This window comes from Ursus americanus, chromosome 2 (assembly GCF_024610735.1).
Source record: "Ursus americanus isolate L20-20 chromosome 2, mUrsAme1.1.p, whole genome shotgun sequence".
NCBI lineage: Eukaryota > Metazoa > Chordata > Mammalia > Carnivora > Ursidae > Ursus > Ursus americanus.
Genome location: NC_142128.1, coordinates 16,929,901 through 16,955,016, shown reverse-complemented (window position 1 = coordinate 16,955,016; position 25,116 = coordinate 16,929,901). Strand labels below are relative to the sequence as shown.

Here is a 25,116-nt window from a genome sequence, read left to right as displayed (position 1 = left end):
GTTCCGCAACCCCCTCCCCTCCCCACCAAGCCCCGCTAGAGCACAGTAGGAACCCTCCCGATCCTCGACCCCACCCCAGACCCCCAGAAGCTGTTTTGCCTCTCCCCACTCCCCCAGCTTGGGATCCAGCTAGCTCGCTGGACCCAGGCGCCCGAGCGAGCGAGAGGGTAACCCAGGCGACCCAGCCCCTTCGGCTTTCTCGGTCCCACCCCCTGCAGCCGGAGCCGCGCCCCCTCTTCCACAGAACCGATAGCAGAGGACAGAGGAGATTGGGCAAGGAGGAGTGGGATCCAGGCGACCCCCAGCCCAATTCTGCCCCTCCATCCCAAGAGGCAGAGAAATTTTCTTCCTTGCTAAAGGCTAGCAGGAAAAAAAAAGAAAGGAAGGAAGGAAGAAAATTAAAGGGAAAGATAAAAGGAGACGGAGGAAAGGTGACAGCTAGATTATTTAGGAGAGGCGCAGAGGAGAGAAATCGGTGTGAGTCGCCATGGGGACTCCCAGGGCCCAGCACCCGCCGCCTCCCCAGCTGCTGTTCCTAATTCTGCTGAGCTGTCCCTGGATTCAGGGTAAGGACGTGGGAGCGTGGGGGTAGGCCCTGGGACGGTCCCCAGCTGGGTCCTCTACCATCCTTTCTCTGAACATCCTGGGCTTTCTGAGCTTCTGGGGGAGGGGAGGGGTACAGCTGACAGGGAAGGGGCAAGTCAGGGCTTTCTGGCTTGTACCTGGAGCCCTAACCCCCAATACTGAGAAGGTGGTGAAATGAATGAGGGGAGCTTTTACCAGCATCTCAGGGGTTAAATCCAGGAAGAAGGGCTGGGGAAGTTGGGGGGATGTCTGCGGAGGCGGCAGAAGCATGCAGGGTACCTGGGTGGGAGATGGAGGTGCTGGGAGAGATGCCAGGCACTGCACACGCAAATGTTCTTGGACGTATGGACAAAGGCAGATGAACAGAGGCAGTGCTCAGAGCCCAGATATTCAGTCCTCTATTCTGACCCCTCACCAGACTCCAGGGAAGCAGGCAGAGACTGCAGAGAATGAGAGAGAGGGAGAGAGAGAGAGAGAGAGAGAGAGAGGGAGAGAGAGATAGAGAACCACACTGCAGAGATAGAAACCCAGAGAGAAAGCTGGGCATTGCGGAAGCAAGGGCTGGGAGGTGCTACCAGACCCTCCGCAGAGCTCCAGCGTTGGGGGAAGAGCACCATTGAGGGGAAAAGGAAGGTAGCACTGTGGCCCCGCTCCACTCTGCGGGCGCTGTCCAGGGTTCATAAGAGCCAAGATGCTCAGTGAAGGCCCAGCCGGGGGCGGGTTGGGGGGGGGGAGGAGGAAGTGTAGGAGTGCGAGGGGCAGCTGGGAGCCCCTCCTCCAATCTTGGCTCTCAGCCCAGTCTGGGACCCTCTGAGCTCCTGCAGGCCCAGCTGACTGAGGGGGGAGGAAGAGCTCTGGAAAAGATCTTTCTGGAGAAGGAAGGAGTGTGGGGCAGTGGAAGGGCTCACACAACTTCATCTCCTAGGTCTGCCCCTGAAGGAAGAAGAGGTACTGCCAGAGCCTGGAAGTGAGGCCCCCACAGTAGCCTCTGAGGCTTTGGCTGAGCTGCTCCATGGGGCCCTGCTGAGGAGGGGTCCAGAGATGGGCTACCTGCCGGGTGAGGCTCCCAGAGTGGCAGGAGTGACACAGAGAAAGAGGGAGGGACATTAGCTCGGGGAAATGGGGATCCAAGCCAGTGACACTCAGAGAGGGATGGTTAGAGAGAGTCAAAACAGCATAGACAGAGAACCAGGGCAATTGAGACCAAATGATCAGAAGCCAGAGCCAGACAGAAAAACAGACCATCAGAGAGACAGATGGAAACTCAGAGAACCAGAGTGTAAGGAATGGGAGAGAGAGACAGAAAGAAAGAGAAATGAAGAGAGTAGCAGATTTAGAATCATACGATCAGAGAGCCATAAGAATACTAAACAGAGAAGAAGAGTTCCAGAGAGAGCAAAAGAGAGGAAGAGGAGGGGGAAAGGGGAGTGCAGAAAGGGAGCTGGGTCTGAACGGGAAGCATGGAGAGGCTCAAGGAGACTGTCCAAGAGCGGAAGGGTCTGGGTAGAGAGGTGGAGAGGGAGGGGTGGGGAAGTCAGGCTGTGGAAGCCTTGGGAGAAGGTGCAGAGTTCGGGTGCGGAAGGGAGAGGTGGGGGGCCTGCACCTTGTGGGGGAGGTCTTTTGGGTTCAGTGGGGGAGCCCCCAGTTTCCCGCAGCCCTGCTGTTCCCCACCCATGGCCCACCAATTTGCTCCTTCTGCACCCTGACTTCCCTTGCACTGTCCCAGGATCTGATCCAGACCCCACACTAGCCACCCCTCCAGCCGGCCAGACTCTTGCAGCGCCCTCCCTGCCACGGGCCACTGAGCCAGGGACAGGGCCTCTGACAACAGCTGTAACCCCTGAAGGGGGCAGGGGGGCAGGCCCCACCGCACCAGAGCTGCTGACCCCGCCCCCGGGAACTACGGCCCCGCCCCTTCCTGGCCCCGCCTCCCCAGGCCCGCCCCTCGTGCCTGAGGGAGGAGAGGAGGAGACCACGACCACCATCATCACCACGACAACTGTTACCACCACGGTGACCAGCCCAGGTGAGGCGTTTGAATGGGAATGGGGACAGTGTGCAGGAGCCTGAATGCGGGAGAGGAGGGTGGGATGCAGGGAGAGAGGCTGCTGGAAACGCGGGGAAGAAGGAGTCTGGGTACAGATGGGAGAAGGGCTAAAGCTCAATAATAACGAAGGCTGGCATGTGTCTACCCTTGCTGGGTACCAGTACCGTCCCACGTGTTTTATCTTTATTACAACTGGGGAAGGGAGTTGTGGGCATGGGAGGGAGAGGGAGCAGCAGATAAAGATGGGGAGGGGTGCTGGGGACAAGACAGGTGAAGGCTCCTAGAGTTGCTTGGCTGGGAGGGCAAGAACACAGGGATTCACTCAATTTCGGCCACTTGTGTCCCTTTAGTTCTGTGTAATAACAACATCTCTGAGGGTGAAGGGCACGTGGAGTCTCCAGACTTGGGGAGCGCGGCCAGCCGCACCACGGGTCTCCTGGACTGCACATACAGCATTCACGTCTACCCTGGCTATGGCATTGAGATCCAGGTAACTGGACTTTGAAGCCCCCAAGCCCTTTCCTCTGGGCCCATGTGTGTGCACAGATCTGGCCTGGGAACCAGAGAAACTTTTCTGACTCAGATGCGCCTGTTTTCTGAGGATCTCAAAGACTCTCCTGGAGTTCTATAATCTGGCCAGTCACGGTTGTATCTGGGCTGCCACAGACAGGGGAAAGGAAGGCAGACGGTGGGAGACTTAGGGGTCACCCACCCTGCCTGACTCGCCCTGGGTCGGGGGGGTGTCTGGGTCTGGCTTCTTTAGGTGCAGACGCTGAACCTCTCTCGGGAGGAGGAACTCCTGGTGCTGGCTGGTGGGGGGTCCCCGGGCTTGGCTCCCCGACTCCTGGCTAACTCCTCCATGCTGGGAGAAGGACAGGTCCTTCGGAGTCCAACCAACCGGCTGCTCCTGCACTTCCAGAGCCCACGGGTTCCAAGGGGCGGTGGCTTCAGGATCCACTATCAGGGTGAGGAATCTGGGGAGCTGGTGGAAGGGCAGGGGCCACACTGGGCACAAGGGACATCTCTGGGAGGCTTCTAAGCACAAGGAGATGTCAGGGGCTTTTCATCCTGACTAGGACCCTGGGGGGCAGAGCCCTCAGAGGAGATCTAGACACACTTATTTCATACACTCACAGACCTGTGTCTGGGTGTGCACACATCCGGGTGGCAGTTCCTCCATTCACTCGACAAAGGTTTATTGAGCACCCATTTCATACCGGCCCTGTGTTGTCCTTGGAGAGAGGAAGGAACAAGCCAGATATAAGTCTTCAAAGAACTCAGAATCTAGGTAAGGAGATGGGCAAGTAATCAGGATGATTATAATTCAATGAGATAAGGACCTATATCCCAATGATGAAGGAAACACAGGCAGAAGGAACAAATTTCAAAGGGACCTAAATTTCTCCTAAGGAATATAGGGACACCTTCTTGGAGGAGGTAACAAAGCTGGGACCCAAAAGATATGCTACTAGGGGAAGGGTGGGAGGGGGAGAAAAAGGAAGGAATGGATCCGTCCAGCTGGATGGAAAAGCATGACCCCCTTGAGGAGTTGAAGTAATTCAGCATGGAAGATAGAATTGTCCTAGCTGTGTGACCTGGGGTGAGTTACTTAACCTTTCTGTGCCCCACTGTCTCATCTGAAAAATGGAGATCATAATACTTGGCTCATGGTATGATTAGGAAGACCAAATTAACTAATAATACATGTCAAGTGCTTAAAATAGTGTCTGGTACACAGCGAGAGCTCAGAAATATCAGTCACTGCCACAGAAAAGCCCAGAAAGTGGTGGGAGAGAAGCAGGCTACAAGAGACCAGCCTAGGAGGTAGGTTGGATTCAGATCATGAAAGGTCTCATCAGCTTCAGTAAGAAGTACAGACTGCTTTATCCTGCAAGGGACGTGGAGACATTTTGAAATGTTTTAAGCAAGATAGTGACAGCCTCAGATTTGTGACCTAGAAAGATCCGCTGACTTTGGGGGGTGTGGGAGGGGATTGTATCCATGCACGACTGCATTCATGAGCACCGCCCACAGACAACCTACACACAGGTGCACATCCGTACTCACCTGTGTGTACGGGAACCTTCCCACAGTGCAAGTGTATGCGCTAGCATACATATGTGTGTGAGGCCAGGGGCCTGGCCCACTGTCCCATTCCAGACACTGCTGCCATCTCCAAAGTCCCTTCCTGTGCTCCTCAGAAACAGTGAGGGAGCTGTGTTTTGGGCCATTGTCCCCTTCACATCACCTCATGGCCTTGCCTGCCTCTTGTGTGCAGCTGACCCCAGATCCCTTGTGGGCCTTTTCAGGACACACACAACCCGTATCCCTGCCTCACACCCTTTCCAGTTTCTCCTGAGGCCTCTGCTTGGGCCCCAGACACTCATGTGCACAAGGTGGAGAGACCTATTCGTGGAGGGGCCAGTGAGTTGGGGACCACGTAACTGGCGGTCAGATCGGCAGGGAGCAAAGGCATGCCTGAGGGCCTAGGGCCGATGGCTGGACTTCCAATGTTATAAAATGGCTCCCTGCTGGCTCCCTTAAGCAGCCACTTCCCTAGGGCACTGAAAATAGGACTCTTTAGACAAAGTGGAACATTTGGGGAAGCAGGGCTATTGCATAAATTGGCCTTCATTACCTGCCTCGGTCTTCCCTGCTTTGCGGCTTCTCCAGGCACCTTTGGGACCCAGGCCCTGTTTAAGCCCTCCCCAGTCTGCCCTAGCTGGGGCCTCTGGTCCAGAGTGGCCTCATTAGCTTCTCTGAAAGGCCAAAGGCTCCATCACTGCTCACCCCGCGCCCAGCAAATGTTCCCATTTACAAAACCCTGGCGCCAACTCTTCGTATATGTGCTTCTCGCAGCACCCCTGATGGTGGCTGTTGGCCACGCCACCTCTGAGAGGAAGAAAGGCTGTATGGATGGTCAGCCCCCCGCAAGTACACTGCAGAGTTGGAAGGCCCATCCTCAGCCCTGACTCCCAGTCACTCATTCATCGAGACTGAGGGGCAAGTGCTTAAGATTTTCTGAGCACTTTCAATGTGTGAGGCGGTCTGTGTGTTCCTTTCCTTTAACTGGAAGGCCAGTTGTCAATGATAGGACTTATTACTGCTATTTACAGGTGACAGGCCCTCGAAGTGGCATCACCTGCCCAAGGTCACACAGCGAATAAGTCGTGGAACTAGAACTGGAAGTCAGGTCTGCCCGTCTCTCAATCCAGGGCTCTGTTGTACTATTGCCTACCACCTCTGGGCTGCATGGATTGGTCACTTAGGCTAGGCTTTTGGGAGACTAAATAAATAAGGCCTGGTTCAGTCTCACCATGACGGTAGACAGCAGTGCATGTGATGATAAAATTATGCATGTGCAGGTGTGGAGGCAAGAAAGAAACTAACTCTGTGGGAAAGGGGAGGGGTCAGGAAGACTTCCTGGAAGAGGTGGTACTTAAGTTACTCCTTGAAAGATGAGAAAGAGAGGGAAAAAGGCTTTGCAGGTAGGGGAAATGATGTGGAAAAATATGAAGTCACAAAACTACATTGTGTAGGCCGTGTGGGCTGCGGGTGCTGAGAGCTGAAGCTGTAGGTGTTGGGCTGGACACAGCAGTGGAAGGGGCTTGAATGTCAATCCAAAGCATTTGGGCTTGATTCCGTCGGTCGTGGAAAGCCATCAAGAGGCTAATATTTATTTAACCACTGTGTTGTAGAAGCTTTTGGGGTTTATCTCATTAGACTGCGGACTCCCAAAGGGCAAGGCCTGGTTCTTTTTCACCTCTCTGCGCTAGTGCCCAGCCAAGGAAATGCTTGTTGAATTTGAAGTAGGGAGACCAGGTGTCTGACAGAATCACTCAGGGCTGGAGAGTCAGCAAAAGCAAAGACCCAGGCAAGCTGGTACCTCCCAAGCATGGCTACCCAGAGCCTGCCCCTCCTGCAGAGACCCAGCTTTGGTGCACCCTCTCCAGGAAGCCCTTCTTGGTGAAATCTGCCCAGTCTGAAACAGACACACAGAACTGTGTCAGGACCAAATTTAGAATCCACTGTCTACTGCCAAGTCCCTCCCTCCCTCCCTTCCTTCTTCCTCCCTTCTTCCCTTCCTTCCTTCCTTCCTTCCCGCCTTCCTATCCTTTTCCAGTTTACTTATTTAAGTAATCTCTACACCCAACATGGGGCTCAAACACATGACCCCAAGATCAAGAGTCCCACGCTCTTCCGCCTAAGCCAGCCAGGCGCCCCCCACCCCAAGTCACTTTCTATTTATTTATCTCCTGTGATTCCACAAGAATTTCAGGAGGCTTTCAAAAAAGAACACAGCAAAATTAAATAAAATAAGAAGGAAATTGGTACCAGGAAGTGCTTATTAAAGATGAAAAAAACCAGAATGTGGACGGACAAGCGGTCGTTGCTAGGGACAAGCCTGAATCTGGTTCTGAGCTTCTTGGCAGCCAGCACAAAAAGAGAGATCACTCAGTTCTCACTGCAAGAGAGGAGAAGAGAAACCATTTCCTTAAGGAAAGCAAAGCTCTTCCCAGCACTTGGCCTTCCCTGGGGGGTTCACTGAGGGCGCACTGAGTATTAAGGTCTGCAATGACAAGATAGCCAGAGTTCCTAAAGGAGTTTCATGTGGTACGTCTGGATGAAAGCGGAGGGTCTACTCCCACCACGCACCTCAGTGGAAGAGAGCGTGAGTGCGCAGAGGGGAGAAAACGCTATGAGGCACTTAATAACCCATTGCTACATCTGGAAAATGGGTCACAGCCTTACTCTGGCCACCTCACAAGCACTGCATGAACTCATTTTAGAAGCTAAACAAGCTCTGCAAATACTATTTGTTATTACCAGAGCTGGATGGGTTCACAGTGGTGAACTGAGTTGCCTGAAGTCACTCCAGCAAAGGGGTGCTAAATGCCGAATTTCTTGAAGTCTCAGATTCTTCATCTATAAAATGGAGGCCAAAGTGGGTAGATTACAAAGACTGGGGGAGAGAAGGAATGTTGAGGTTACCTCTTGGTGAGACCAAGTGCCCGAGTGAGAGCTGCTGTATGGAGCCAGCCTGTGCCGCCAGGGGGACCTGGGAAGAGGGAAGGAAGTGCTAGGGGACTGGTGAGAGAGGGGAGCATGGGAAAACGAGTCCTCCTTCTCCCTGTTCTGCCTGACCTAGCCTACCTCCTGAGCTGCGGCTTCCCTCCCCGGCCGGCCCATGGGGACGTGAGCGTGACAGACCTGCACCCTGGGGGCACTGCCACCTTCCACTGTGATTCAGGCTACCAGCTGCAGGGGGAGGAGACGCTTATCTGCCTCAACGGCACCCGGCCAGCCTGGAGCGGTGAACCCCCCAGCTGCATGGGTGAGTCTCCTGCACGATAGGTGGGGCTTCTGTCCTGGGAGCCCCATTGGGAGGGTACTATCTTGGGAGTCTCTGTCTTTGGGGAACACGCATATTGAAGGGGTTTTGCCTGGAAGACGCCCTATCCTGGTGTCTCCATCTGGAGCTCTTTACACAGGTCTCTACCCTTGGAGAATCTCCATCCTTGGTTGAGGGGGAGGTCTCTATCTGGGGATGTCCTACCTAAAGGGTTTCCATCTGGGGCGTCACCATTCTCGAGGTCTGTTCTTTCGGAGACTCCTCGTCCTCAAGGAAGCCATTCTGGAAGTCCATATCTAGAGGGTCTCCATCCTGGAGAATCTTCATCCTGGGGATCCCATCTTGAAGATTTCCCATTTAAGGGCTTCAATTTTGGGGATCCCTAACTCCCCATGCCAGGGTGTCCACATCTGGGGAGGGTTCATATTAGCAGAATTTCCATCCTAGGGGGTGTCCATGCTGGGGGGTCTTCTATCCTAGGGCTGCTTCCCTACCTGGGTCCCGTCCTTGGAGAAGGTCTCATCCTCTGGGATGAGCTTGTAGGGCAGAGACCACCCTGAGGCCAGGTCCCAACCAAAGGTGGGGAGGTAACAGCTCTGAAGACATGAGGATAAGTCACCTTAACATGTGGCCCCTCTACCCCCAGCATCCTGTGGTGGCACCATCCACAATGCTACACTGGGCCGCATTGTGTCCCCTGAGCCTGGGGGAGCGGCAGGGCCCAACCTCACCTGCCGTTGGGTCATTGAAGCAGCTGAGGGACGCCGGCTTCATCTGCACTTCGAGAGGGTCTCACTGGATGAGGACAATGACCGGTGAGGGTCTGGGCCTTGGGTCAGAGGTCCCCACCTCCAGGAAATAGGAAGGTTGCAGTGGGGAGTCAGACAGATCTGGGGTGGATGCCAGTTAAAATGGGTGTAAACACAGATTAGTCCCTCCCCTTTCTTAGGCGGTACGTCTGTGCAAACTTAGACCCATAGGCCCTGTCTGTGCCTCAGTTTCCTCTGCAGTAGAATGGAGATACTAGAACCTCCTTCTGAAAGCTTCTGTGAGGATAAATGTGTTAAGATATGTGAAGTGCTGAGAAGGGTGCCTGGCACACAGTGGGCCCCGTAAATGTCTTTGTCATTGTCATCAGCATCGGTACCGTCTCTCGCCTAACGAACGGCTACCTCAGCTCTGCCACTAGTTGCTCTGTGACGTTGGGCAAGTGACTTTTTCTAGGCCTCAATTTCCTCATCTATAAAATCAGGGATAATAAATCGTACTGACTCAAGGGCTCTTGTGAAAAGTAAATGAGATAAAATGTGTGAAGGCTTAGCATACATGGTACCTAGTCAATGCTTGAAAGCAATAGCTGTGAAAGTGAGTTAGGAGAGCTGGCAAGAGCCGAGGCAGCTTCTGAGGGGAAACTGAGCCCCTGGCCACCCTTCTGTCCATTCCAGGCTGATGGTGCGCTCAGGGGGCAGCCCCCTCTCCCCAGTCATCTATGACTCAGACATGGATGACGTCCCGGAGCGGGGTCTCATCAGTGATGCCCAGTCCCTCTATGTGGAGCTGCTTTCAGAGACACCTGCCAATCCCCTGCTGCTAAGCCTCCGATTTGAAGGTAAGTATCCTCCCCTCAGGGACCCCAATTCCTGCACTTTCCCCTCTTGCTGATGGCCAGGTACAGTCACAAGCACATACCCTCTCTGCTCATCTCTGTGTTCGGAACTCTGGAACCAAACTTCCTCCCCACCCGAAAACTACAAGAATCCCCTCTTATGGACCTCTTCTAATTCCTGGGGTGGCTTTTCCTGTTTAAGTCTCACGGATGGCTGGATCCAGGTACACAGCCAAGAGACCAGGCACCTTCATCTCTCAAGGCTTTCCTATGTTAGATTCACTGTCAGTCAGGCTTTCAGTCTGTGGGGCACCTAGCAGTTCCAGACTGACATACCACCGACGTAGTAAGTCCATCAGAAAGAGAAAGGGTCCCACTTTCCTAAGAGCTTCAGCAAAAATGCCAGGAAGGGCTCTCATTTCCCTGGCTTGGGTCATGTGTCTACACCTGAGCCAATCAGTGAAGCTAGGGGCAGGTGGTGTTATGATTGGCAGATCCACATCACATGAACCATCCATAGTCGGCCCCAGCCTGACCTCATAGACTGGAAATGGGGGAGGCATGTGTCCCAAAACGAAAGTAGGAGTGCTGTGAACAGAAGACGGGGGACTAGATGCTTGATAGGTAGAAACAAGGTCAGTGATCATGGGAGAAGAGGCATTTGAGCTGGGCCTTAGTGGATAGAGAGAATTTTATTTTATTTATTTATTTTTTAGAGAGTGGGGGGTGGGGTGGGGAAGGGCAGAGGGAGAGAGAGAATCCCAAGCAGACTCCACGCCCAGTGTGAAACCCAACGTGGGGCTCAATGTGACAACTATGAGACCATGACCTGAGTAGAAATCAAGAGTCGGACCCTTAACTGCCTGAGCCACCCAGGTGGCCCTAGGATAGAGAGAATTTTAAAAAGAGGGAGAGTTGGGATAAGCATCTCAGGTGAATGGAACAGTGTGAGCAACAGTAAAGAGGTAGAGAAAGGCCTAGTAGGTTTGGGAAACAGAATTCCAGTGTGGAGCAGAGGCTTTGTGCGAGCAGTAGCAGGAGGGAGACACAGAAAGTGAAATGCTCAGAGATGGGAGGGGCTGGTTTCTGGTATGAGCACTGGGCCCTGATGGATGCCTAGGATTTGGACATGACACCTCATCAGGTGTAAGTAACAGTGAACTAGAACAGCAGATCTGGGAAATGAATGGCCTGTTAGATTTGAAAATGTGAAAAGAATTCCCAGGTTTGAGGTCTGCCTGCCTAGTTGTGGGCCATTGCTGCTCCAAGGAGCTCCAGGTTCCTCTCCACAGATCATTTTGCAGCTGAGATATGAGCACGTGGGCAAAACCGAAAATGCTCTCCAAATGTTCATTTTTGCTGAGTTAGTCCAAAGTCAAAATTGAGTAGCTTCTGCATTCCCTGTACTTTTGGATTCCAGCTACAGCATGGATAATCAAGGGTGGGGAGAATCTGGGTTGTTTTGTTTTTTAAGATTTATTTATGGGAGCACCTGAGTGGCTCAGTCATTAAGCGTTTGCCTTTGGCTCAGGGCGTGATCCCAGGGTCCTGGGATCGAACCCCACATCAGGCTCCCTCCTCTGCTGGGAGCCTGCTTCTTCCTCTCCCACTCCCCCTGCTTGTGTTCCCTCTCTCGCTGGCTGGCTCTCTCTCTGTCAAGTAAATAAATAAAATCTTTTTTTTTTGAAGATTTTATTTATTTATTCGACAGAGATAGAGACAGTCAGCGAGAGAGGGAACACAAACAGGGGGAGTGGGAGAGGAAGAAGCAGGCTCATAGCGGAGGAGCCTGATGTGGGGCTCGATCCCGTAACGCCGGGATCACGCCCTGAGCCGAAGGCAGACGCTTAACCGCTGTGCCACCCAGGCGCCCCAAATAAATAAAATCTTAAAAAAAAAAAGATTTATTTATGGGGCACCTGGGTGGCTCAGTTGGTTAAGTGGCTGACTCTTGGTTTCAGCTCAGGTCATGATCTCACGTTCATGAGATCAAGCCCCAAGTCAGGCTCTGGGCTCAGTGGGGCATCTCCTTGAGATTCTCTTTCTCCCTCTCCTTCTGCCCCTCCCCACCCCTGCACACACACTCTCTCTCTCTCTCTCTCAGATTTATTTACGGAGAGAGAGAGACAGAGAGCATAAGCAGGGGAGGGGCAGAGGGAGAGCGAGAAACCACGAACAGACTCTGATGAGTATGGAGCCCAGTGCGGCCTCCATTTGATCTCATGACCCTGCAGTCATGACCTGAGCCGAAACCAAGAGTTGGACGCCTAACCGACTAAAGTACTCAGCTGCCCCTCTAACTGTTATTTTTGAGGAGAGAACACACCTGCATGAGCCAGTTCTCCAAAGGCAGCCTTTCCCCTCCCTCCTCTGCAGTTTCCAAAACCAAGTGGCTCTGGCTGGGAATCAAGCAATCTGGGTTTGAGACTGGATTCTGCCGCTGCCCTACTGTGTGACATTGGGCAAGCGACTTTTTTTTGTCTGTGGACCTCCGTTTCCTCATCTGTAGAATGGGGGCTGGGATTTGACTAGCCTAGGGGTTTCCCTCCAGAGGCGAGGAAGGTAACATAAATGTGTGAGTGAGAAGGGTTAGGGTCTGGGGGAGACTGGGGAGTGAAAGCTAAGCCCAAAGTCATTCCATTTTAAACAGCCCACTGAGTGGCCAAACGACATTTGAATTCAGCCCAAGCCCCCCCAGTCTGAGATCCCCTGATGCCTGTCCTCATGCTTACTTTCTGCGACTGACCCCTCTCTAGCCTTTGAAGAAGATCGCTGCTTCGCTCCCTTCCTGGCACATGGCAATGTCACCACCACGGACCCTGAGTACCGCCCAGGGGCACTGGCCACCTTCTCGTGCCTCCCAGGATATGCACTGGAGCCTCCTGGCCCCCCAAATGCCATCGAATGTGTGGATCCCACAGAACCCCACTGGAACGACACTGAGCCAGCCTGCAAGGGTGAGCCCTCCACGTCCCTAGGAGCTCCTTCGGTCTGCAGACTACCCCTGAGCTGGGGATCTTAGGAAGGCCATTCAGGAGGGAGACTTGCATATCCAAACCCAGTAAACCCAGACCTTGGGTAAATCCTTGTCCTTTTCAGAAATAGTTTTCGTAGCTGAATAACTGGTGGGTTTGTTACAGAAGTTAGGGGTCATGACCCAAACATTTTGAAGAGCTCTAGCTGGAGCTAAGCCATGCGATTGGGGGGGGGGGTAATGCAAGGCTGGAGAGTGGGCGGGGTTAGGTGAGAGCAGGGCTCGGGATTGGGCACAAGAAACAGGTGGGTAACAGGTAACAGCGAGCTTGTGAGGCGGTCTGATGCACACAGCTGGGAGTGGTGAGGCCCTTGGTGAGTTCTGAATCTGCCCCCCTTCTCCCCCAGCCATGTGCGGAGGGGAGCTGTCAGAGGCAGCTGGTGTGGTCCTCTCTCCCGACTGGCCTCAGAGCTATAGCCCCGGCCAGGACTGCGTGTGGGGCCTGCACGTCCAGGAAGAGAAGCGCATCTTGCTCCAAGTTGAGATGTACGTTCGGGTGCTGCGGGGGTGTGATGGGTGCGGGCTCAGTGAAGTGTGGTATGACAACACCCTAGCCTGCGCCAGGAGCCTGGCTGGCTATGCAAGATGAAAGAGGGGACTAAGGGTTCAGGATGGGGGTGTGGGTTGTCAGGTAGACCTAGGTACAAATCACTTTTGATTTGTTCAGGCGACTTTGGACAAGGACATGGGTAATGCAGCCTTCTGCAGGAGCTGTAGTGAAAAGGGGGTGTCTCTGACTTGGTGTCTCTCACTCTTTGGCTGTTTCTGGCCGCCCCTGGAGCGGTTTCCAGGAACCCAGGCCCTAACTGTGTCCTAGTCACCAGCACCAGAGGTGGTGGTGGGTGTGGGGAGAAGCCAGTGAGCTGATGTGGTATGAGATGGCCATGTGACCGGACAGAACCAGAAGTGGGCATGGTCCCAAAGTGGATATGGACAGGGCCTGGAGTTGGGCCGGTGGTAAAAGCATGGCCTGTGATAGGTCAGAGCTGGACTTGAGCGAGGAGGTGCAGCACCTGGGGAGGGAGGAGGGACCAGAGAGTGCGAGGAGTTCCTAAGGAGTTGGGCTGGGAATCGGGAAACAGGAACTGGGAAGAGCCACAGAATAAGTGGAACCCGGAGCAGCTGGCATAGAGGATAAGGCCATAATTGGTCAAAGGTTGGCCAGACCTGGGATGGGGGAATGTGGACAGGGCTGGACAGTAGGTAGGGTTACTAATGAACTGAGTTAGGGATTGAGCAGAACCGCACAGGAGGGGCCAATCATAACTCAGCCCGCACAACTGGTTCCACTCCCTGCAGCCTGAATGTGCGTGAAGGGGACATGCTGACACTGTTCGATGGGGACGGTCCCAGCGCCCGAGTCCTGGCCCAGCTTCGGGGACCTCAACCGCGCCGCCGCCTCCTCTCCTCTGGGCCCGACCTCACGCTACAGTTCCAGGCACCGCCAGGGCCCCCGAACCCGGGCCTGGGGCAGGGTTTCGTGTTGCATTTCAAAGGTACCGAGGTCTAGGGTCCTGAATTGAGCAGGGGTCCGGCAGGCCAGAGATCCCGGAAGGAGCGTGGTCCCCGAGGCTGGAAGGGAGCCCTGAGTCGGTCGCCCGACAGCCTCCAAACTCGCTGTCTCACCCCTGCAGAGGTTCCGAGGAACGACACATGCCCAGAGCTGCCACCTCCGGAGTGGGGCTGGAGGACGGCCTCCCACGGGGATCTGATCCGGGGCACGGTGCTTACTTACCAGTGCGAGCCTGGCTATGAGCTGCTCGGCTCCGACATTCTGACCTGCCAGTGGGACCTGTCCTGGAGCGCAGCGCCGCCCGCCTGCCAAAAGAGTGAGCCCGGGCCCCGCCCAGGTCTCTCGTGGCCCCGCCCCTGCCCGTCGGGGTTGCGCCGCTCCGCTTGGGCCCCGCCCATCCCCTCCGCGTCCAGCTTCCGTACCTTTTTGCCCCCCCCCCCCACTCCCGGTTTCACTTCCCTTCGCTCTGGATTCTGCCCGGATCCTTCTCAGGCCCCGCCCCTTAACCCTTTGGGTTCCACCCCTCTGATCCTGGGTGTCCCGAAACTGTCCCCTCTGGACCCCACTCTCATCTCCGGTCTGCGTGCCTCTCTCGTGCACTGTTCTGGGCTCTGACCCCGGTTCCTCTGGGTCCCGCCTCACTGTGGTCCCGCCCCCACCATCTCAGCTCTCCGCTCCATTCTCCCCCTTCTAGACCCAGCTCCAGTCTCAGTCCCCAACCCGTGACATTAGGGGGTCACTTGGCTGGGGCCTAGGCTGGTCGGAGAACTTGGTTCATTTTAATGTAGTCACTGAAGCCCCATGCTGGGCTGGGGTTATGCAGAGGGGCTGGGGTCCCTCCCGACCCTGGCCGAGCTCACAGTCCAGAAGAGGGACAGACACTTAAACAGCTCAGGATATTACAGAGCCCTAACTGCTGGGTGATTTGGGGCAAAGTACTTAACATCTCTGAGTCTTGGCTGCCTCGTCAGCGAAATAGTAATAAGGGCTGTGAAGAGTTTTCACACAGTACCTGTGCGTGTGAACGGTTCAGTAGCTGCTATAAATATGAAGAAGCACGGTAGGAAAGGGGGGGGTGCTCATTGTTCCAGGGAGGGGACAGGAGATTTCACAGAGAAGGTGATATTTGAAGGACCTGGGAGTGTTTATGTCTTAGAATAGCAGAAAGGGGTGGCGTCTTGTCATTTTCTCCAAATTTTGGGAAGCCTGCCACAAGGATATGGGATAGTAGGTCTTCCACCCGGCCCCTGGGGGCAATGGTGGGACCGATGAGATTAAGTTCAGGAAGGCAGATTTGGGCTGGACACAAGAAAAACTTTCTGGTTGATGCAGCTCCCCATCTCTAGAAGGATTCACAGGATGTCCAGCCTGAAAGCCAGACAGGACAGGGGAAGGGATGGAGGCAGGGCCCAGAGGGGATAGGGCCTGGCCAAGGCAGCACGTTGAGCCTGAGGTGAGCTGAGACCCAAGTCTCTGAATCTCAGCCCAGTGCTCTGGGGCTGTGACCCGCCCGAGGGACCATGGACCAGTTATTTGACCGCCCTGAGCTCCGCGAGATGAGTCACGTTGAGCCCTCAGGATCATCAGGGTATAGGATACTATGTTTGTAAAGCATTCAGCGGAGGTCCATATACAAGAAATGGCTCTACTTGTTACTTGCACAAGGGTGTAAACGGCACCTGCAGGGCAGGCTGTGCGAGTGCTTGGAGGGCGCTGGGAATGACGGGAACGAGTGGAGCGGGAGGGCTGGGCCCCTCTAAAGAGCGCAGCTGCTGTCCCTCCTAAGAGCCACCGTGCGGGGCTGGCGGCGCTGGGATGCAGCTTATATGCTCTGGTACAGGGGCAGGATATTTCACATTTCATCCTAGGACGGGGGCCCGGGTTGCCCCCACCGCTCTTTTCCGGAAGAAGCCTGAAATCTAAAATGCACCAAATTTTACATTTGTCCAACTTCTGATCTCCTCATTTGGAGGAGATGGTGGGAGGTTGGGGTTTGCTTAGCGGGAAGATGGCCTACAGCTCAGGCGTCTCCCAGCGCTCAGCTTCCGGGAGATCTTTTAAGGCCTGAGCTCCCGCTGAACTTGCCCTCCTGCCAACAGTCATGACTTGTGCCGACCCTGGTGAGATCACCAACGGGCACCGTACCACCTCAGACGCTGGCTTCCCTGTCGGCTCCCACGTCCAGTACCGCTGTCTGCCGGGGTACAGCCTGGAGGGGGCGGCCGTACTCACCTGCTACAGCCGGGACACGGGCACACCCAAGTGGAGCGACCGGGTGCCCAAGTGTGCCTGTGAGTCTGGGGACGCCCTGGGAAGGGTGGCCGGGTGGCCTGCTCAGCAGTGAGCTGGCAAGTGACTGATTTATCCCCTGCAGTGAAGTATGAGCCGTGCCTGAACCCAGGGGTGCCGGAGAACGGCTATCAGACGCTGTATAAGCATCACTACCAGGCGGGCGAGTCTCTGCGCTTCTTCTGCTACGAGGGCTTTGAGCTCATCGGCGAGGTCACCATCACCTGTGTGCCCGGCCACCCCTCCCAGTGGACCAGCCAGCCCCCACTCTGCAAAGGTGCCTGGGCAGACAGGGCAGGAGGGCGCACAGCAGGGTCTGGGGAGTGACGGGACTGGGAAAGTCAGGTAGCAAATCTGAGAGCGACGGTAACCTGCTGAGCTCCCCATTCACCTCCTGTGGGCTCTGATCCTCGAAGGGACATCAGTGGTCCTGGGGAATCTCAAGGTCATGGAATTGTCCTAAGGGACGTAGCCGAGGGGGCTTTGGCTTGGAAGTCCCTGGCCCTCTGGATAGGTCTCAAATTCCCCATTTTTGACAAATTCTACAAACCCGATTAGTTCAGACAGACCAAGAACCCTGAACTTTTAGGGGTCTGGAGAAGGAGGAAGAAGGCCCTGCCCACTCCACACACCCCCCGCCCCCCACCAACAGAAGGATAAAGTTTAGGTTGAGTAGAGGGCAGAGAGAACCAGGCTGTCCAGCCCAGCCCCACTGGGCTCCCGGCCTCTACCCAGCCTCCTTCCCTCCCTGGCTCAGACCCCGTCCCCTCCCCCTCCTCTCCCTGCAGTGGCCTATGAGGAGCTCCTGGACAACCGAAAACTGGAAGGTCAGTGAGGGCACAGGTGGAGACCCAGGCCTGGCCAAGTCGGGAGGGCAAGGCAGAAGCCGGGGCAGGAGGCCAGGCCCCGGAGGGGTGAGGCCCAGGGTTCGAGGCCCAGGGCAGGAGGCTGGGAGAGGCCAGTGGGCTGGGCCCAGCCCCAGCTCACTGGCCTCTCCTCTCCCCAGTGACCCAGACCACAGACCCATCGCGGCAGCTGGAGGGTGGGAACCTCGCCTTGGCCATCCTGCTGCCCCTAGGCCTGGTCATCGTCCTCGGCAGTGGCGTTTACATATACTACACCAAGTAAGTACCCTAGTTGGGGAGCTGCTGGCCAGGGCAGACGTCCTGCCTGCCTGGCACAGAAGCCTGGGTGAGGGGGGGGTGGGGGGCTCACCTCTCGATAAGCCCCTCTATCTCCTCCCTCTCCCAGACTACAGGGAAAATCCCTCTTCGGCTTCTCGGGCTCCCATTCCTACAGCCCCATCACTGTGGAGTCAGACTTCAGCAACCCACTGTATGAAGCTGGGGTGAGCCCTTCCCCTCCCCCTGGAGAGCCACATCTCTCGGCTTCCCCAGGGCTCCAGATCTTCTCTCAAAGTCTCTGTAATACCCGTCTTGGGGATTTCAAACTCAGCCGCCTACAAAGGCTGCCTCAGTGAACACAGGAAGTCAGGTGTGGACGGTCAGGAGGGGCGGCATGGTGGGGACTGTGGCTAAGTGACCAAGCTGTGCCCCATCTAGTCTATAGTGGAAACTTAGGCCCAATCGCCAGGCCTTCCAGTTGTTGAAGACAACCCAGAAACTCAGATCTGTGTGTGATTTTAAGATACCGTGAGAGGAACCAAATACCCACAGGCCAGATTCAGCCCTGTTCCCACCCCATGGTTCCCAAACCTCATGATAATGTTATTTTAAAAACCCCGGGTCCTTCCCCTCCCTGGTGGACGCCTCCTCCCATTTTCTTCCCTCTTCCATCCCATCCCCGTCCAGCAACTGATCCCATCTCTCTGTCTCCAGGATACACGGGAGTATGAAGTTTCCATCTGAACCCCAAGACTAAGGCTGCAGGACCCAGGACGCCCCTCCTCTCCCCATGCTGGGCAGGGAGGAATACAGGACCTTGTCCCTGGCTCCTTTCCTCCCTGCCGTGTAAATAGTCTCCTGGTCCCACGAGGGGGCTTTGATGGCCCCAGGGACCGTACAGTAAATAAACCAGCATCCTGCCGCCAGAGCCTCCTCTTCTCAGTTGCCAAACAAGGGGCCTGCCCCTCCCCTCCCGCCCTACTGGCTTTTGGACCCTGGGAGGGGAACTCAGCTCCCCTGCAACTCCTGGGGCCTCTTTGGCCCAGGGCACCCCCCAAGGACTGCCTGAGAGCTCTGCTGTTCCCTTGGCCTTGAAGGCTCTTCCCAGATGCTCTGGCCCCCAGGCCTCACCCCTGGGGTCTGGAGGGTCAGAAGAAGAGGGATGAAGGGGGAAAGCAAGGACAAGGCCCCCTCCCCGCTTCATGCCATCTCCGAACCCACAATCTCCCCACCTTCGCTTCTGGATTTTTGGTTTTGAGCAATAAACAGAAAACCACCATTTGTAACTGGGCTGGTGGGGTATGGGAAGGTGGGTCACATAGTGGCCTGGAGAGGGGCCTGGGGAGAGGGGACCAGTTTGGAAAAAAGATGGCGCTCCAAGGCGGGGCACAGGGCAATGTCAGGGGGGCTGGCCTGGGGTCCAAACGCCCAGCTTTCCGCTCGGCCTGTGCGGAGGGTGAGCCCCCTCTGGGTCTCAGCTGTCTCTTCCCCTCTGCTTGATGCTTCTAGGCCCTTTTAGCCTGGAGAGAGCTGACAGCAGCTGCCTCTCCTGCTTGGCAGGACGCAAACAGCTGTCTGTCTGTCCCATGACCAGTTCACCTAAAATGCACGCCCCTTTTGAGAACGTTTGTATGCATCCACATGTACCGTTCTTTTCCTCCCCCATCTTTTTGGCACTCTAAGTATATCTGCTGTTACCCGTCTACTAAGTAATGGTCAAATTTGTAGCATTTCATAAAGAATGAGCTTGGTTTTGTACGCTATGGGGGTCCTTTTCCAGCGTATCCACTTTTAAACATTGTAAGGAATTTATAGCCCATTTCTCTAAAGAGCCTCCCAATTAACTGAATTTCACTTAATTCAAATTTTACATTTAAATATAATGAAACATTTTTAGGACACTCCAAAGAACACCGCAATACTCAGAGGAGGCTGAGTTTCAGAACGTGATGCGAACTGATCCTTCTAAGAGCCTGCGTTTCTAGGCGTTTCTTCCACGCCGGGCATGGTGCTAAGCACTTTGTACGCGTTATGTTTTTACCCTCTACAAGGAGCCCACGGGACAGGGATAATGACTCCCATTTTTTGGATAAGAAAACTGAGGCTCAGAGATGTGAACGGACTTCCTCAGGAGGCTCGAATAAGTGGCCAGATTCACCCCCCCCAAGGTGGCCTCACTCCCTTCTGGCCAGCAGTGCGCGTGACGTGTCCCCCCAGGCACGAGGCCCCAGAGCCCTAGAAGAGGCCTCAGCACTGACACTGGTGGCAGAGGTGGCTCCTCAGAGGCTAGGGTGGCCCCTCTCAGATGCCAGAGGCCTAGACGTGTAGGTGCTGGAGTGTGGCTAGGAGGCTGGGTTCCAGATCCATGAGCTCATCTCCGCCAAGAGGCTGACAGAAAACAGGTTGTTAACTGCCCAAATTAAAGCCATTCCAGTAGCATGGAACATGCCGTTTCACCCATATGGCCACACGTCTGGCCAGAAAAAAAAGAAAAGAGAAAGAAGGAAGGAAGGAAGGGAAGAAAAAAGAAAGGGCCACCCTCTCACATCTCCACCCCAGAGAAGTCACTCCAGAGCACGGCCTGGGTTGGGAGGAGGGAAGGACCTCTCTCTGTCTTTTTATTAAAGCCTTTGATTTCTGGTGATGTCCTTGCCAGCTGAGGGTGGAAAGGTGTGAGATGGTTCCAGAACACCTGGGAGGCTTCGAGTGTGCAGCTGCTGCTTATGACCAGGAGTCCCCAGCAAACTAAAGCATTAGTGACTTGTGAACGAGGAGCTCTGATGCATGTTCTAGAAGGACACAATGGGGGAGAACATGAGAGGCTAAGGGCTGCACCAGAGAAGGTTGGGGTCATCCTCCAGGTGTCAAGCTGCTAAGCAGAGCTCCCTAGAAAAGAAAAAGAACCTTCTGATTCTTTGGACCCAAGGCTCCCGTCTTCTCCTTCCATTCTTCACCTCTCCATCCAACCCCCATCCCCCCCACATCTCTCTATCCTACCACCATTCCCCATTTCCCCCACCCACGCACCCACCACCCATCTATCCACGTATTTCTCCACCCACACATCTACCCATCATTCTACCCATGCACACATTCTACTCATCCATCTGTCCCCCTGTCCATCTATCCCTCATTCACCCGTCTACCCACTCAGCCCTCTTCCACCTAATCACTCAGCCCCCATTTAAACTTCTCAAAAGCAAGGACTCTAGGGGGCGCCTGGGTGGCACAGCGGTTGAGCGTCTGCCTTCGGCTCAGGGCGTGATCCCGGCATTATGGGATCGAGCCCCACATCAGCCTCCTCCGTTATGAGCCTGCTTCTTCCTCTCCCACTCCCCCTGCTTGTGTTCCCTCTCTCGCTGGCTGTCTCGATCTCTGTCGAATAAATAAATAAAATCTTAAAAAAAAAACAAACAAAAAAACCAAGGACTCTAGCTTGCTCACTTCTAGACTCCAGTCTCCACAGCAGTGCCAGCACATATGAAGTGCCTAAGACACGTTCAGTGAATTTATCCATCCGTTTATCCATTCATCCATTTGCCCACCCTCTCCATCCACTCACCCATTCCCTGACTCAACATTTTGCCCATGTACAAAGACTTATAATTCAAGGGGCAGTTCAAAGATCTGTAGGCTTCCATGTTCTTGAGGATGAGCAAGGAAAAGTCTCTTGGGACCATGGGGTGCTGCCCAGGGGATGAGAGGGTATTATCTCAGGATGAAATTCTCAATCAACTGCCATTTGGGAAGGAGTAGGAAACCACTGCATGAGCAGGTAGGGCCCTTACAGAGCATCTTGTCCAAGGCCCGCATTGACATATGGGGGAGAAAGGAAGCAACTCGCACAAGGCTAACTCTCAGGCTGATAGCACATGAGCTGTTAAGGCCCAGGGCTTTCCGGCTACTTCAAGCTGCTTCTAACACCAAAGCCCAATTAGGAGAGTTCAAAGGTCCCAAAGGCACTAGAAGGACAGCTCCCTGAGGTTAAGAACAGTGGCCTGTTCTCAGCTGCAGTGTGCCACTGGTCTTGGTCATGAATATTGAGGTAGCAGCCCCAAAGAACTGACCATCGCTAAGACCTGGTGGACCCAGCACATACTAGACTCAATAAACATCTGCTACCAGCTCCTTCTCTGCCTTCCTCACGACCCCCTCTCTCCTCCTCCACCAACACCTTACATGGAGAGATTCTTCCGGACTCCAGCCTCAACACCCTCTTCCTGCTTACTCTGCATAACACCCCCGGGAGCAACCACACAGCCCTCAACTGCCGACTCCCTCCTAAATCCAATTTCTATCACCAGCCCAGACATCTCTGGTGAGTTTTGAAGCCTTATTTCCAACTATCTACACGGTATTTCCACCTGGTCTTCCCAGGGGCACCTCAAACTCAATCCATCCAAAGGTGGGAGCACGGCAGCCATGGTCCAGGAAGATGGAGGAGGCTGGCGTGACTGAGAAGAGGGAGACTAGGCGAGCAGTTGTAAGCAATGAGGTCCGAGAGACAGTGGGGTGAGGGAGGAGAGAGGCCCTGTAAGCCACTGAAGGACTTCAGCTTTTCCTCTGAAACAGGGAACTGTCGTGGAGTTCAGAGCAGTGGCATGTCATCATCAGACTTCAGGTACAGAAGCCAGAAATGTAGGGGCGGGTCATCTGATTTCCTCTTTTTTTCCCCCCTATCATTTCTATTCAATGACCAAACTCAGTTTTCCTGGTCTTTATTTCTCGTATCTGCCCCTCTTCTCATCTCTACTATTACTGTGACAATTCCGGACCCGATCATCACTAGCTTAGTCTCTTGGCATAACTGCTAACTGGCCTCCACCTCTGAGCTCCCCTTTCCAGCTCACTCTCCCCACTGACCACCGGAGTGACTGATCTAAAATTACAACCTCCCTTGATCAAATCCTCTCCAGGGACTCCTGATCTTAAGGCACGCACGCCTAAGGTCTCTGAGTAGACCCTGGCTACCATGCCTCTGTACTCCAGCAGCTAAACTGCCTCTGATCCCACTTTCTCTCCCGCCCTAAGAACACACACTGACATACTCCCACTCAGTCTACTGAAACTCACCTCGTATCTTTGCTCATACAAGCCCTACCCCTTGGAACACCCTGAACAACCCATTTTTTCCTGGAAGATTCTTTCTTTAGATGTCACCTCCACCCGGAAGTTCTGTGATTCCGTTCCTTCCTGTTCCCACCAAGGCTGGGATAAGCGCTCTCCTGGCTGTTTCCAATTCTATGACAGGCACTGATCCATATCATGTGTAACTGACCACCTACTTGACCAGCACCATGTTAACTGTGAACTCTTCAAGGGCACAGACTGCCCTTCATTTCTGGGTCCCAAGCTCCTAAAACCGGGACTGGCATATCCTGTGAACTCTAAATGTTTGGTTAATACGGAACAGCCTTGCCACTCATGGACTCAGTATATACCTTGACACGAGGGGATGGCAGGAGGTGCGCCTTGGTGCGGGTACGGTTTCTGTCAGAACTAGAGAAGGCGGAGGGAAAGGGGAGGGCTGAGAATTCAGAATTCGAGGATCGGAGCAGAAGAGAATCAGACTGCACGGTTTCAAAGTCCCCCTACCCTGCTAGGATGTTGGCAAACCCTCGCTCTCTCCCCTCGGGCTCCTCAGCCTTCTCCCAGGACAAAGGGCATCTCCCTTGAAGCTTCACTCACCGGGTATCCGTGCCTCTGGTCTTGAAGAACACTGGAAGTAGAGGCCCCAATCAGAGAAATTATTACCCCCACGGCCAGAAAGAGATGTGGCTAGGGAGGAAGGTGCCGAGGTGTTCCTGGCCAGCAGTGAGGAGTGGGTACTGGGGGAGTCGGAGGGCGGGAGCACTACTCAGTCCAAGGGCTGGCTGTGAGATCAGGGAGACGGGCCCGGGTTGCTGGAAAGGTCAGCTGTGGTTGGGAGGGGTTAGGGACTGGAACTCGGGGTATGGTAGGGTCTCTGGACACAGTGGTCCTGGAGTGGGGGGGTCACCGTGTTTGGATATCTGAGTCCCTCGGTCTTGTGTCTGTTTTTCCTTCGTGGGCACAGAGTTCATGTGGCAGCCAGCGATAAACAAGGCCTCGTTGGTGAGTTCTGTGCTGATCCGGGTCAGGAATTCCTCAGATCGGGATAATGAAATCTTCTGCGAAAGGGGAGATTGGAAGGGCTCAGGCTTGGAGTTCCCACATGGGAGTCCTGGGTCTGGGGGCTCCCGGCCTGGGAGCTCTGGGTCTAAGGTCTGAAGAGGGCTGATTCTTGAGATTTGGCTGAGAAGACACTGGTAGTGGGGGGGCAGTCTTTGAGAACCTCAGGGCCAAGTGCTGGGGGCTATGGGCTCAGGGTTGAGGCTAGAGTCTCAAGACTGGAGGTGTCAGTGCCCTTGGCCTAGGAGCTCTCCATCCACTTCAGCTCATCCCCATGCTCACCAGACCTCCACCCAAGGGGGTTGCAGCTTGGGACATCCTGCTGCCCTTCTTCTCCTCATTCCTGGTAGGTGTGGATGCCATCCCCCTGGAAACAGGTGAGACCTGTGTTAGGCTGAGAAACCAGCCCACTTTCCCCAAACCCATCCCACCCCATTCTTCAAAAGGGCCAGATTTAAATAGGGCCCTTAAATGAACTATCCTGCTGCCTGGTTCTCATCCTGGAAAACAAAACAAAACAAAAAAACAAAAACAAAAAACAAACAAACAAACAAAACACCTTTGCCTTAAATCTCCCTGGGGGGCGGGGGAGTGGGGTGGGAACGCCCACAACAATCCTCTCCCTCCACTTCTCCCAGGGGCACTCTCCTTCCTCCCACCCGAGGCCCTTCCCCAAGGCAAGGCAGCCAGCCGGCTTGCTGCCCCCGACCTGGCAGATGAGTTGAAATCTTGGGCAGGAGGGAAACAGGAAGGGCTAAGGAGCCCCTAGTTAGGTCTCAGGGGACGGGGAGTAGGAGCTGGGGAGGAAGGCTGGAAAGAGGGGGTGGTGCAGCTACCCGTTGCTATAAAAACCTTGGTGTCTGCGGACGTTCTGCAACCCCGTTGCCAGGATATTAGGGATTCTAGAACCAAAGGCGGGGGCCGGGGGGGGCGGCATTTTTCCAGCATGTCGCATTCGCTCCTCTGGTCTCCGTTCCTCCTCCTTTTGGATCCCTCCTCGGGAATGGTGACCCCAGCGCCAGAAGTCTAGGAAAGGGGAAGATCACACAGGGTGGTGCCTGGGACCGAATCCTCCTACCACTAGGGGCGCGCAAGAAGCAACCCCGATCTCGGCCGTTCCCCACGCGCCCCTCGCCCCCCCGCCCCCAGCCTCTCTAGCCGCCCTCTCGCTGCCTGGAGCCGCGAGAGCAAATGAGGCCGGAGATAGGAGGCGGGGCAGGAAAAATAAAAAACTGTGGGCTGTACTAAATAACCTTGCCCTTCGGGGACGCATCGACCCAGGAGGGCGGAATGCTTCCTCCTTGTCTTTGTCTCCAGGAAGCTATACCCTCCGGAGAAAGGAAAGGAGAAATGTCCATAGAGGCCTCCTTCTCTTTTGACCTCTCCTTCTCAGTGCCCCCCTTTGCTCGGCGCCG

The 25,116-nt window shown here is 54.8% G+C and overlaps 2 protein-coding genes and 1 long non-coding RNA gene across 11 annotated transcripts; 1 reads left to right on the top strand and 2 right to left on the bottom strand.

Annotated features, from left to right (window-relative positions):
- Positions 1–42: 42 nt before the first annotated feature.
- On the top strand, positions 43–18,830 carry SEZ6L2 (seizure related 6 homolog like 2). 4 transcript variants are annotated; one of them, XM_045785956.2, is made up of 18 exons: positions 43–566; positions 1,511–1,642; positions 2,312–2,611; positions 2,983–3,122; positions 3,396–3,597; positions 7,782–7,967; positions 8,632–8,800; positions 9,431–9,594; positions 12,348–12,548; positions 12,973–13,111; positions 13,925–14,121; positions 14,260–14,454; positions 16,238–16,429; positions 16,513–16,704; positions 17,216–17,254; positions 17,434–17,551; positions 17,679–17,775; positions 18,266–18,830. In XM_045785956.2, the coding sequence occupies exons 1-18, from the start codon at positions 488–490 to the stop codon at positions 18,293–18,295; spliced, it is 2,772 nt and encodes a 923-aa protein (XP_045641912.1). In that variant the 5' UTR covers positions 43–487; the 3' UTR covers positions 18,296–18,830. The 4 variants fall into 4 exon arrangements, with proteins under 4 accessions (XP_045641912.1, XP_045641913.1, XP_087725058.1 ...); XM_045785957.2 differs by having other exon boundaries at positions 17,654–17,775; XM_087868932.1 differs by having other exon boundaries at positions 1,511–1,679; positions 2,310–2,611.
- On the bottom strand, positions 3,874–14,463 carry LOC123784621 (uncharacterized). The gene is made up of 7 exons (XR_015727206.1): positions 14,361–14,463; positions 8,717–8,834; positions 8,190–8,326; positions 7,625–7,691; positions 7,460–7,558; positions 6,968–7,097; positions 3,874–6,614 (listed from the first exon to the last, which is right to left on the bottom strand). It is a non-coding gene; the product is annotated as an uncharacterized LOC123784621 (long non-coding RNA).
- Positions 18,809–24,887, bottom strand: LOC123784620 (putative protein T-ENOL). 6 transcript variants are annotated; one of them, XR_006777520.2, is made up of 6 exons: positions 24,538–24,887; positions 23,984–24,068; positions 23,550–23,700; positions 23,147–23,270; positions 22,993–23,050; positions 20,133–20,437 (listed from the first exon to the last, which is right to left on the bottom strand). XR_006777520.2 is itself a non-coding variant. In XM_045785964.2 (6 exons), the coding sequence occupies exons 1-6, from the start codon at positions 24,654–24,656 to the stop codon at positions 20,402–20,404; spliced, it is 480 nt and encodes a 159-aa protein (XP_045641920.2). In that variant the 5' UTR covers positions 24,657–24,887; the 3' UTR covers positions 20,133–20,401. The 6 variants fall into 6 exon arrangements, 5 of the variants coding, with proteins under 5 accessions (XP_045641918.1, XP_045641919.1, XP_045641920.2 ...); XM_045785964.2 differs by having other exon boundaries at positions 23,240–23,270; XM_045785965.2 differs by having other exon boundaries at positions 20,133–20,340; positions 23,240–23,270.
- Positions 24,888–25,116: the final 229 nt, after the last annotated feature.

Coding starts and splice junctions, on each gene's coding strand:
- SEZ6L2 (XM_087868932.1), top strand. CDS start 488: ATGGGGACTCCCAGGGCCCAGCACCCGCCGCCTCCCCAGCTGCTGTTC. Junction 1,680..2,309: donor GCAGGAGTGACACAGAGAAA/GAGGGAGGGACA, acceptor TTGCACTGTCCC/AGGATCTGATCCAGACCCCA. Junction 17,552..17,678: donor GTTTACATATACTACACCAA/GTAAGTACCCTA, acceptor TCCCTCTCCCAG/ACTACAGGGAAAATCCCTCT.
- LOC123784620 (XM_045785962.2), bottom strand. CDS start 24,656: ATGCGACATGCTGGAAAAATGCCGCCCCCCCCGGCCCCCGCCTTTGGT. Junction 23,701..23,983: donor CCCCCTTGGGTGGAGGTCTG/GTGAGCATGGGG, acceptor CCCCTTTCGCAG/AAGATTTCATTATCCCGATC. Junction 20,341..23,239: donor ACCAGAGGCACGGATACCCG/GTGAGTGAAGCT, acceptor GTGTCCTTCTAG/AACATGCATCAGAGCTCCTC.